The sequence below is a fragment of the Corvus moneduloides genome, chromosome 3 (genome assembly GCF_009650955.1).
Source record: "Corvus moneduloides isolate bCorMon1 chromosome 3, bCorMon1.pri, whole genome shotgun sequence".
NCBI classification, from domain to species: Eukaryota; Metazoa; Chordata; class Aves; order Passeriformes; family Corvidae; genus Corvus; species Corvus moneduloides.
The window spans coordinates 11,420,154-11,433,037 of NC_045478.1; the positions used below are offsets into that span (position 1 = coordinate 11,420,154).

A 12,884-nucleotide genomic window follows, 5' to 3' on the forward strand; every position below is an offset into this window, starting at 1 on the left:
GCATTAAATTTCAAAAAACCCAAATCTTTCCAAAATTTCATATTTTATCGCAGCTTTTTGCAGTAATGATTGAATCCCTGTTTTCTTTTTTAAGCGTCTTGAAGAACTTAAGCAGGTTTATTTGGAAAAGAAGGAAATTTTCAAAAGCATTGCATTCGTGAATGACATGCAAAGTCGTCTCAAAGATTTGAAACATCAGATGGCGTGGGCAGTGGTAAATGTGTTACTAAAATATGTTTGTTCATATGAAATGTACTTCATTCCCAGTCTGCTGTGGACATGCTAATATAGGCTTCTCTTTAGGTGAGTGAGATGGAAAAAGAAATAGAGCTGCTTAAAGAAGGTGTCAGAGCTGAAGAAGGAAATACAGAGTTCCTTCAGAAGGTAGAAGAATGGCAGGTATGTATATGGGCTAAACTATGTATCGCTCTAGTTGTAGTCACCTCCCAAGTCAGAGCTCTGTCGTGTAGGTTTTCTTGGGTATCACTGACTTTAGGAAAGATCAATAATTTCAGCAGACCTCTGGAAGTTTTGGGATAGTTCTTAGGACTTCTGTAGGTAGCAAGAAAGAATAATTTTGTCATACATTCAGAGTTGCATATGAAAGATTTTTTGCAGAGTAACGGTCATCATTATTTTGAATCTAGACTCATAGAATAGTTTGGGTTGGAGGAGGCCTTAAAGTCATCCAGTTCCAACCTCCCTGATGTGGGCAGGGACACCTTCCACTGGATCAGACTGCTCAAAGCCCCATCCCACCTGGCAGTGAATACTCCCAGGGGTGAGGAGGCATCAACAGCTTCTCTGGGCAACCTGTGCCAGTGCCTCACCACCCTCACAGGAAAGAATTCATTCCATGTATCTAACCTAATTTCCCCTCTTTCAGTTTAAACCCATTATTCCCTGTCCTATCAGCACAGATAATGAAGAGTCCCTCTCCAGCTTCCTTGTAGGCTCCCCTTCAGATACTGGAAGGCTGCTGTGAGGTCTTTGTGCAACTTTCACTTCTCCAGGCTGAACAGCCCCAAAACTTTTCAATCCATTAAAACTCCTCCAAACTTCCTTTGTTAGCACTCATTTTTGTTTTTTAAAAAATGTTTTTATGTTTTTTTTTCTTTATTTTAAGAAATACTTGTTTTGCAATTGAGGCATTTTTGCATTATGGTCAACATGTCTATGTAGAGATGAAGGAACATTGTCCAGATGCTGATTTCACTTCTTTTGATATCGTGGTGCTTGGCCCTATTGTGTTAAGAGTCCTGTGTTTGAGTAAACATTGAGATAGAAAAAAAAGGTTGCTAATTCACAGATTTGGTAGTCTCTTGATTTCCCAAAAATGAACATTTATGAGTTTTCATCTTAGAATATCCATAGTGGCAGTGACTTGCTTTATTTTTTTAAACCCAACAAAACTCCAACAACTGAGACATGTCAGATGGATTCTTTTGAGAGATATTTGTCCTGTAACATTAAGAGGTTTTGGAGAAAATTTTGTTTTATTACTACTTGTGTATCATTTTGTTTTTTTCACCAAAGGTAAAAGTGAATGAAGCAGAAAAAAAGTACAAAGCAATACAAGACAAATTGATAACCGTAAGTGAAGAAGCACAAGCCCTTCATCCTCAGTGTATTTCTTTGAAGGCTGAAGTGCAGGCAAAAAGAAAAGCAGTCAATGAAACTGAGGTAGGCAAAAAAAGCCTTTCAAAGTTCATACCAATTTAAGGCTTTAAACTTGTCCATGCTCTACCCATCTGTACTTCTACACCTGTATCTTGGCTTTTTGAGTCCATAGTGGGGTTCAAAACAAGTGCAATTTCCTGCCTGTCTGGAAGTAGTGTCTGTTCGAGGGCCTGGCATTTGTATCTTTACTTAGTTACTAAACAGTGTTAAGTTTAAGCTTAGGTTAAAGTAAATACATTTATGTAATTATTGTAAATCAAGTTATGTTTCTCTGGTTTGGTGCAGTTCAGTATTTGCTCAAAACTGTAGTTCTTTTGGAAATTATTTCTTCTATTTTTTAAACTAATGTATCCTATTTTCTTCATAGATAGTTTATAATCGTTCCAAAACAGAGTTAAAACGTCTGGGAAAAGACAATGAACAGCTATGTAAACGAATTGAAGAACTGAAAAGCTGGTAAATACAGATACAGTGATTATGGTGTATGTTTATTAAGGTGCAGGTAAAAAAGAAGTGAGCTTTTCTGATTAATGAGAAAACCTGCAGTAATAGAAAATACTTATTTAGTCTTTAGCAGGGCCAGTTAAATATTTGAATATTTCTGATCTGCATCTTTGCATACCAAGATTTTGGCTAGAATGTAAAGAGGCAATTGGGTAGCAAAAGTGCTTTTTTTTTTTTTTTTTTGTGTTAATAGACATTCTCTATCTTCCATGATAGTGCAAACCAAATATGTCTTAAACTAAATGCAATAGGAATGTAACTGGGAAGAGTTACATGTGATTAGAAAATTTTAAAAGAGAAAATAAAATGGGCATTATTTTTATGTAGATCTTGCAAGTTAACAGAATCTTAAATGTAACTGATGTGTAAATCTTCAAATAATAAAGTTCATGTCACTTGTAAATCATCAGTATGGTTTTAAAACATGGAAGTATGTTCTTTTCTAGTGCTAATCAGGTTTCAGAGCCTGAAAAATTGGAAAGACAAAGGAGAATTGCATACTTAAGGGAACAGTTAAAGGCATTCCATGATGAAGAAATAATGATTGATCAGCAGGTGGATCAGTTTCAGCAGGCTATATCTAAGTGTAGGGAAGAACATTCTAGACTCAAGTAAGTTATGCTTTTTGAATGTAATTGTTTACCTCTGTTTCAGGTTAGAGAGAATCCCTTCTTGTATGTATCGCTTCTTATGTACCTGTGATCCCTGAGGTATTAGGCTCCAGTTTCTTTTTCACATGATAGAGAATAGATACACTTAGGAGTAATTATTGCTTCTATAGTTGAGGCAGATTCACAGAGGTTTTGAGGCAAAGTGGTTCAAATACCAATTTAGCCCATACCCAAGATAGAAAAACAAAGGACTCTGACTTTGATTTGGAAACCTGAACAATGATTACCAGAGGGGATTATGGCAATGTCATTTATTGTCTTAAAGAATGTGAGAATTCTTCCTTATTGCACCTGATGTATTAGTTTAAATGCCTTTTATCAATTATTGTAACTAATGCTTACTGTGTGTTTTGTTGAAGATCTTTGAAGACAGTGAAATTGAAGCACGTAATTAGAAATAAAATAAATTTACTATGATTTGTTAGAAATAAAGAAGTCTTGTAAAACTGTTGCAAAGTAGTAATTTTCTCTCTTGGATTTTTGTCTTACGTTTCTTGAAACTATAAAAGTATTGCATGTGTGTACCTAGCTTTTTATTGAACTACTGACATATCGATACACTATGCTATTAGTAACTGAAAAACAAGGCTTTATAATTATTTTAGTGCACTTAAGGCTCTATAACTACAGAAAAAAAATCTGTTATCTTAGGAGAGAAAACAGTGATGTGCAACAAGCACTGGATGCCAAGCAGAAACAGCTGAGAGACCTGAAAGACAGTAAAACAAATACTTTGAAAAGATTTGGACCCCATATACCAGCATTTCTTGAAGCAATTGAAATGGCCCATAAGCAAGGACGCTTTAAAAAGAAACCTCTTGGACCTTTAGGTAGGCATAACTGCTGAAACATATTTTCTCATGGGATTTTTTTGTATGGCTGCTAATGTAAATAGTGGTCTTTTAGGAAAACTTTGTTCTTTAAGGAGCTTCAGATGTACTTTTTTCTTCTGTACTTCCTGGACTATAGGTTTTATCCTGGTAGGTTATCTTTGTCATGCTACTGTCATGCACTCAGTAACGGGTACTGGCTTTCCCCATTTTCCAGCTGTTTTTGATGAGGTATTTTACAATGGTAAACTTTCAGTGCATCCCTCTGACTCCCCCACACCCTCAAAGCATCAGACTACTGTGCTTTGACTGCTTGTTCCTCAAGCACTGTCCATGTCATGGACAGATTATGTTCGAAATGTCCAGTGGCTGACTTGTAGGTTTGTCAAACTTGAGATGTTTTGTGTGGGGCAACTCAAGACAGACTCAATTGAGATTTTCTTGGAAAGGTGGCTTTTATTTGTCTTTTGTCCAGCTCTGACAGTGGCTGCTATTTTCAGTTTGTGAATGGAAGGAAAGGTTTCAGCATATTCTGGATGTAAAGTACACAGCATTTACTGCAGGGTAAGAATGTGCCAACACATGCTACTGAAGACAGGTGATATAATGGAAATCTTCATGTCTGTTTTATTTTCAGTATAGTTGTTCCACTGCCTTCATCCTTAAAGAACTAAATTGTTGATAAGCTATCTTTGCCCTGATACAATTCTGCTAAGCTGCCGTAAAATTGGTACCCTAATGGAAGAAAATATAGGCCTCCAACCATGTGTAGGTGTTTCTAGGCAGAGAAATTATATGTTTGTGTTCTCAGGTCTGTTGTAGAGTCTTTTAACTTCCAGTCAACTTCTTAATTTTTTTTCTACCTGTAAGAAAGGTTTACTTTAGACTCTTAGAAAAACCTGCAATACAACAAAACAAGAACCTTGAGTGGTAAAAGTGCTCTACTGAATGTTTTGTCATGGAACACAGCACCTAAAGCCTTGCCTCTTATGTTTATTTAGGTGCTTTGATTCATCCAAAAGATCCTGAACTGATCTTGGCTATCGAATCCTGTTTAAAAGGCCTACTTCAAGCATTTTGCTGTGATAATCATAGTGATGAAAGAACTCTTCAGTTTCTGATGTCAAAATATTTTGCCCGTGGACATAGACCTCAAATAATTGTAAATAAATTTCAGAATAAAATTTATGATACTAGTCAGAGGTAAGTTATGTTTTGAATTGTATTGCGTAGTCTTGATGGTTGAAAAGAACTATTTGTAAATTTTTTTGTTTTGGAGAATCTCATGTGAGTTTTATGAATGGTGTTTTTTTTTCTTCAGAGCTGTTCGTCATCCAGAATTCCCATCAGTTCTGACAGCTTTGGAAATAGATGATCCAGTGGTTGCCAATTGTTTGATCGATATGAGGGGTATAGAAACAATCCTGCTGATTAAAGTAAGGCTTTATGCTCCCTGTTGATCTTTAAAGAAACATGTGGAGCATATATGACACCTTCAATGGTAGTGTCTGTAATGGATAAAAGAAATAGAGTGAGTTTCGCTCTGCTCTTTGCCCAATGTGTTTCAGGACCTTTCCTGTTTGTTTCTGGATTGTTTGCCACTACCTTTCTGGGCCTCTAGTGGTTTCGTTTCCCAGTCTAGATAGTCCATGTGTGTGTAATCAGCCTCCTGACTGCTGGCTCTCTCTCATGTCTCTGTTAATTGGTGGGTTCAGGATGTGTCAGTTTTGGGTAGTCTGGGTGTTAGCAAAATTTGCAAACAGCCCCTACCGGTCGTACCTAGCAGCTGGTAGCCAAGTTTTCTGACACTATCTGATTTCTGATCTTAATTGATTTTTGATTTTTTGTTAGTACTGAAGATACCAGCTCCTGCAGATAAGATTACAGGTAAAATGTTCAAAGATAAAAATAAGGTGTATATGTTTTTATACAGAGAAGGCAGGGTATTGTCTAAGCAAGCAGAACTAATGATGCTTACTTTTTGTGAATTTTATTTTTCTCCAAAATCTCTTGTTCCAGTTTATCCTCTGACATTCCTACTGGAAAGAGGCAGTTCATGCTCTGTCTAATGCAGAGCTGACTGTTTATCAAGCATGGCTGTCACTGAATGGGTTACATAACAGCTGAACTTCATAGGCTTTTCTCATGGCAGGAATGTCAGGATCGTTCTTCCCCCTCTGCCTGAACTAAGCAGTGATTTTCATAATGTTACTGTCTTTGAGCCCTACCTGAACAATTTCAACTGAATCTGAAAGAGGTATTCTGTGGAAAAATTGATACTTTGGAATGGATAACATAGTTACCTTGGACAAAGCCACTTGTGACCACTTAGTCTGGCACTGTCAGTGTTGGGGGTTTTTTACCAATATGTTTCCCTGAACTTTAACTGAATAGTGTTTGATGTACTTCATACCTTGCTTTGGAAGCTTGTTTCCTGTATGTTTATTCTGATTTTGACAGTTGAATATACCTGTGCATAGTAGCCTTCTGGTTAGTGATTTTTTTTCCGTAAGGCAAATTATAAGGGACTGATTAGGCTACAGACTTCACAACTAAATGACCAACTAAACTTAATGAGTTCTTGAGAACATAAGTGTCTTACACAACTAAGAAAAGTAGATTCTTGACATTATAGATAATTTTCACATTCTTTCATTACTGTATTTCTTTTCATTTAGAAATGGAATTATTTCTGGGTGAAAACAACTAGACAACTTTTGAATTCTTATCTTTAATTATGGTTGCTTTTCTGCTGGTATTATAAGGCCCTTGTGTTTTTCAGAATAGCCGTAAGGCTCGTGAAGTCATGCAGTGCAATCAGCCCCCAAAAAACTGCAGAGAAGCTTTCACTGCTGAAGGTGATCAAGTGTTTGAAAGACGCTATTACTCTTCCAGTTTTGTTAGACCCAGGTTCCTAAGTCAAGATGTTGAAGCAGAAATCAGGTTAGCATCTTGCAATGTTGTGTTTGTAAAAAGTGCACTTGTTGGCATGAATAGTGGAACTGCTTATTTGTCTAGTTGCATTTACACTACTCTAGTCTCTCAGTTTTCTTTCTGAGATTTACACTTCCTTTTTTGAGAACTCCAGAAAATCTCTTAATTTCAGTGCCTTTCTGTGACAGGGACAAACTTTCATTGTATCTAGTTAGCTTGTGGCATGTAGATCTTAGTCACCAAGTAGGGATTTTCTGTGCTCAATGCTCGATGAAATCCAGCTACTTTCTTTTTTAGTTTATGCTTGGTGAAAAAGAGTATGGAGTCAAAGCTGTTTCTTTAAAAATACAATACTTGAACAGTGGTGTCATAGTTTACTGCAAGGGAAGCCTGACTATTCAAACTGACGTTAGCACACATCCTCCTCCTACTGGTTTCAAACTTTGCATCTGTATTTCCTCAGGCTTTTGATTTCATTCATGGTAGGTATCTCTGAGAATTCCCTCACCTTTTATAATTTTAGGGCTTTTTTCTCTACTTGCTTTCAAAACGGCAGATAAAAAGCAAAATGCACTTCAAAGATTACAAACTTGAACTGTCACCAAGGAAATTCATGACAGTAGAATACGTTCATTTTGAGGCCCAGATTATATTAGAGACATACTAAGTAATTTTAGTATTAATAGCTGATAGTATAAACTGAATTGAATGTTAAAGTTTATTTCTATAAACTCAAAAGTTTTAAATATGTCAGTTAAGTGTACGTGGTTCATGTCAATATATAATGAACTTCACTCAAAGATTATTTTAACTTTCAAAGTGTTACAGGCATTCCATTACCAATTTTGCTATGGGGGAATGATGTAGGCTAGTTAAAAAGGAGTACATTTTTACCCTTTGTCTTGTCATGCATGTAATTTCTATTTGTGTATTTCTGTATGTGTGTCACAAATAATATCTGTGTAGTATGTAATATCTCAATATCACTTTGTTTATAAAGTCACTTGGATGGAGAAATTGAAAACAAAAGGGCACAGTTGACAGCATCTCAGCAACGTTTATATTCCATTGAAAATGAGATTAGGCAAAATGAAGATCATCTTTATGGTCATCGACGACACCAAAAACAGCTACAGGTAAAAATAGGTACAGTGTTAGTTTGTAGAAACTCCTCAGTCTTTCCCTATTTTACTTTGACTTCTGCAATCTGTTTGGAATGCCTGATAGTTTTTAATGTTTGTCCTTACTTTTGTTGTTTGCTTTAGTGTTATTTATTTTTGTAGTATACTCTTACAATTGAGGACAGAATGATAGAGACCACATCAATCCTAGCATATGCTGTTGTTTCTGTTTGGTATCTTTCTCTCACCTTGTGCTAAATCTTACTAATTTCTACTGCTTTTTTTGACACTAGTAGTAAGTTGTTGCACAGAAGAGACACTTGCATCATGAAATGCTTTCCCTCCTTTATTTCTGTTGAGCCTTGCCTCTTCATTCCCAGAATCTTGTTTATCTTCATGCTCTTCCAGTATATTCTTAACCAATCTTGATATGCTGAATATTTCTTCATTAAGTATTCTTAATTTCTTTATAAACCACTTTACAACTGTTAGCCTCCTTTCTGTGGTCTCTGGTATATATATTTGTGGTGGGCAGTGGTGCTCCAGGTAGACAGTGTAAGCTAATACATACTATGTAAGGTTATATTCAGTCAATTACAAGTAAGAAGCAGCAAAAAGCCTGGCATGTGGTCTGAAATGCAGAAGATAAATATGAGAAGAAAAAATAAAATGTATTTTATTCAATTGACATTTTGAATGGAAATACAGCAACTTAATTCATTGAAGTGCATGACTTTCAGAGGAAGTTATAGCTTATGAAAATGAATTCCATCGGTGGGTGTGAAGAATTGTGTCTCGTTAGTCATTAACAAAACTAAAAAATACAAGTATCTTCTTTCCTGTGATGACCTAAATGAACAAATGTGAACTTTTCTCTTTAGTTAAGCTTCAGAACATGTATTTTCTTTTTCTTCTCAGATAAAAGTAAGAACAGCAAATGCAGAAATAGCAGATCTTGAAAACATAGAAGAACACCAGTCAGCAGATGTCCATATATTAGTAAGAATAGATTATCCAATTATGTCTAATCAGCATATGAAATAATGTCTTTTAATGTTAGCAATGTTTTGAAATAAGCAAAGTTGAATAGTGAAGAATGTAACACTCTCCATAATTCTAAACATTTCTGTAAATGGAATGATTTTATTTATTTGTAGTGTTTATTTATTTGTATTTGATTTAATTAGTGATTTGAGTGATTTAAAAAAATTTTCCCCAGGTTTTGCAATATTTTTCTTTTTGAATCAGAAAGTATTTATGATGATAATTCATTAGGAATGGTGTCATTTTCTAGGAGACAACCACAATCCACTTATTCTTCCTGAATTCCATTGTGTATTGGATGTATATGGGCTACAAATCCAGAGGGAAGTTACCTTGTTCTTTTTCAGTCTTTTCATCACAACTCCCAAATAAAATCCTCTTAATTTTCAGTCACATAAATATGAAGTTTCAGTTTTATTTTGCAGTTTGATTTAGATCCTACAAGATCTATAAGTCTCTTCCTTTGGGCTTTAGTGACAATTACATTGAGCTGCTCCTATTCTTACTAGAGTTATAGAGTACTTCATGTAATACCGTACCCTAACAGTGATAGTAAAACAAAAATCTGGTACAGTAGTTTACAAATGTGTCTCCTTTTATTATTCTTAACTTTAATACATTTTGACAGCAAGATGAAGTTGAAGAAAATAAGAGTAGGATGGAATCTGTAAAACAAGACATGCAGCTGCAAAGCAGAAAAATGGAAGAACTGGAAAATAGTCTCCAAGCAGCTGAAAAACAATTAGAAGAAGTGAAAGAAAAAATTCATCAAGTAGAAGAAATTGCTGGCCCAATTAAGGTAACAATAATTTCATATTGTATTTTTGATTTGTTTCATTTGTGTGTCAAGGTGAATGAGGTTAAGAAGAGGTGAGGCAGGAGAAAGGAACTTGCTGTTTCCTGATACACTTAAGGTCTACCTATAAAATGGAAATGGAGAATTTCATCTAATGCATATTGGAAAATAAGCTTGGCAATATTTTGAAGGTGATATTGATTGTTAAGTGTAGTCACTGTAGTATTTTATGTTTAAAGAGAGTTCATCTCCAGGTATCTTTAGTCATGGACTGAAAAGGAAGGAAAAACAGTTTCCTTTACTTTCCTTTCTCGTGCATCACATTTGTTGTTTTTACTTGTTTGTTTCTAAGAAACCTTGGCTAAGAATGTTCATAACTGTTCATTTCTCAAAATAGCATTTGAAGTTCTATATGAAGTGGTTGTTATTCTATGAAGTTACATAATCACAGAAGGTACCAGTACGTAGTTTTAATTATTCAAGACTACAGAAGGCACCTGGAAATGGCAGAGAAATAGCAAGACTTAAGATAAATAGCAGAATGGTAACATGCAAAATTTGGTATTGGCAAAAGGAAGACAGTCTCACATTGGCAAGAAGAACTCATAGTTTGAACATAGAAAACAGAAATAAGAGTCCAGGATGTTTATAGTATTGTAAACTTCTAGAATGATGAAATGAAGAAAAAAGATATGGGAATCTCTTACATGTCTCACTTAAACTGTATATTGCTATGTAGTCAGCCCAAACTAAAAGAGCAAACAAAAAGAGTAATTAAATAGGTCAGGAAAGCAACAGATGAATGTGTTAGTTCTAATGTATCTTATATGGAAGTTCTAGAGATAATTATCTATTTTAAAACAACCACTGTGCAAGGAAAGAGAATAGATTATTCAGAATATGAAAACATTATTGCTTGTTATTTAGAGTACTGAACACAATCGAGGGCAGCACTGAAATTTCTGAAAAGGTTTTAAATCAGATGTGTTAAGTGTTCTACAGTTGTTTAATGAGCTGCTGATACACATCAATTTGTGGTTTTAATATAGGACTAGAAAAAAGTAAGAGCATCTGTTACTGTTGGTGATTTTTGGTTTTCTTGTTTGTTGTTTTGGGGGTTTTGAGGTTTTTTTTGTTGGGTTTTTTTCTGTTTGATTTGGTGGTTTTTATTTTCCTTTGTTGATAATGCCTTTTCCTGGTCTTAAAATCAAGAGGCATACACGGTTAGACGGGGAAAAGAGATTTTACCTTGGTATTTATTTTTAAGGATCCTTAGGTGTACATGTCCAGGTCATATGCATCGAGATGCACCCCGCCGAGTCTATCTCTCTCTTTCCCTGTGTCTCTGTGTCTCTCTTCCTCCCCCCCAACAGTGGGTATAACATTATAGGTTTTACTAATTAGCATATCTATCAAAGATTCCCCAATGAGAGGCTCAAGTGAGCCCCCCCTCCCCAAGGAACCTTCCCCCTGGATGGTTCTATCTTGGTTTACAGAATATGTTCTGGAGAGGACCTTGGGGTCTGGGGCACACTGATCCCTAGCTACGAAGCTTCTAAAATGTTTAGTCTCTTAGCTTGACAAACAAGTCCAAGAATGTAGGCAAAAAGCACCAGGAATACAGAAGTTGTAAAAGGTATAACAGGTATAAAAGAAAAGGCAAAAATCTTCATGGCATGGCATCATTTAGACAAGCCATCTAGTTGACAGGGATGAGGAAGAAAATTATGTCCTAATTCGTGTCATTCTTTATACCTCTTTGCTTCTCTGGAAAGATACATCACTTCAATACTATCAATACTTACATAGTATAGAGATTGGTGGTGAAGGGTCTGGAGCACAATTCCTGTGAGGAGCAGCTGAGGGAGCTGGAGCTGTTTAGCCTGGAGAAAAGGAGGCTCAGCGGGGGTCTTACCAGTCTCTACAACTACCTGAAAAGAGGTTGTAGTAAGGTTAGGGCTTAGTCTCTTCTCCCAGACGACAAGTGACAGGAGGAGAGGAAATGGCTTCAAATTGCACCAGAGGAGGTTTAGTTTAGATATTGGGAAAAAAAAATTCATGGAAAGGGTTGTAAACCATTGGAACAAACTTCCCAGGCAAGTGGTTTTATCACCATCCCTGGAAGCATTCAAAAAATGTATGGGTGTTGTACTGGAGGACATGGTTTAGTGGTGTATATGGTGGTGGTGTTGGGTTGATGGTTGGACTTAATGTTCTTAAAGGTCTATTCCAACCTATGATTTTATATTATAGGTATAGCAGACACTGAATTTTCACACAGAAATGCAGTTCTGGCTGATGTCACACAGGCATCAGAAGTTCCAGATAGAATGTAGTGTAAAAAGTAAATGCAGTTTTCTGAGCTTTAGGAGAAAGCATAGCTTTTTTTTAAAAATGAAAATATCACCTCAGGATATAATTCCTAAAATGATTGCATGTATTTATTTCTTGTCAGAATTGAGCATAGACTTTCTCAATAAACTGCTGTTAAGAATCCCAGACTCTAGGAGGATTAGTGTTACTGAAAGCAAGCTAAGTTAGAGCAACCTGTGGTATGTCAGTAAACACTAGAGAGATTCTCAGGAATCCACCCCAACCAGCTCACATCGTGATTTGTTCCAAACAGGCTGAATTAAACCAGGCTGAGTCAGAAGTGGAAAACAGTAAACGGCGTTTGCAGCACTATGAAGACAAACAGAGAGAGCACGTGGCTTGCATAAATAAGCACAAAGATTTGCTAGTTGCCAAAGGAAATGAATTAGAGGTACGTGTGGTGGAGGTTTTTTTAGCTATTGAAGTCAGATGGTCCTGATTCTTCTAATATTTAATAATAATTCATTCCACTTGTATAACATACAGACGGTATTAATATACTCAGCTACAGTGAGTATTCTCTCAGCTGTGTTTGACTATGTAAAGCAAGTAAAGTAATTTTGTGTAAGTGAATCGAGGCCTCTTTTTTTCTGACAGGACACCATTTCTGTCTTGACAGATAAATTAGGGTTCATCCATCTAGGACCATTTCTTCCATCTTTTGCAATGAGAAAATTAAAATTAGTTAAAATTTTGGGTTTAAGCTAAATTGAACAATATTGTTTTGGTTTCTTGGATGGTAGGTTTTTCCTTGTACAGACCCCATATCTGATCTTTTGAAGACTTACCCAATCAAGCTTTATTAACCAACTCTGAAATCACATCTGCAAAGACTTTTGGAAGACTGCCCTATTTAAATATGGTGATTTTGGTTCCTTATTTATCTGCGTTAGCTAAATAACTGTGATTGTATAAAAATCTTGAATATTTC

The 12,884-nt window shown here is 35.8% G+C and overlaps 1 protein-coding gene across 3 annotated transcripts in view; it reads left to right on the forward strand.

The window, feature by feature from the left end:
• Nucleotides 1-12,884, forward strand: part of SMC6 (structural maintenance of chromosomes 6) — a 39,997-nt gene that overhangs the window by 18,014 nt on the left and 9,099 nt on the right. For all 3 annotated transcript variants that reach the window (XM_032104109.1, XM_032104111.1, XM_032104110.1), the window contains exons 10-22: nt 95-214; nt 304-399; nt 1,537-1,683; nt 2,048-2,136; nt 2,631-2,795; nt 3,507-3,685; nt 4,687-4,888; nt 5,007-5,121; nt 6,468-6,628; nt 7,620-7,755; nt 8,659-8,739; nt 9,413-9,583; nt 12,207-12,344. In XM_032104109.1, the coding sequence (XP_031960000.1) occupies nt 95-214; nt 304-399; nt 1,537-1,683; nt 2,048-2,136; nt 2,631-2,795; nt 3,507-3,685; nt 4,687-4,888; nt 5,007-5,121; nt 6,468-6,628; nt 7,620-7,755; nt 8,659-8,739; nt 9,413-9,583; nt 12,207-12,344 (1,800 nt within the window). The remainder of the gene's footprint in view (nt 1-94; nt 215-303; nt 400-1,536; nt 1,684-2,047; nt 2,137-2,630; nt 2,796-3,506; nt 3,686-4,686; nt 4,889-5,006; nt 5,122-6,467; nt 6,629-7,619; nt 7,756-8,658; nt 8,740-9,412; nt 9,584-12,206; nt 12,345-12,884) is intronic.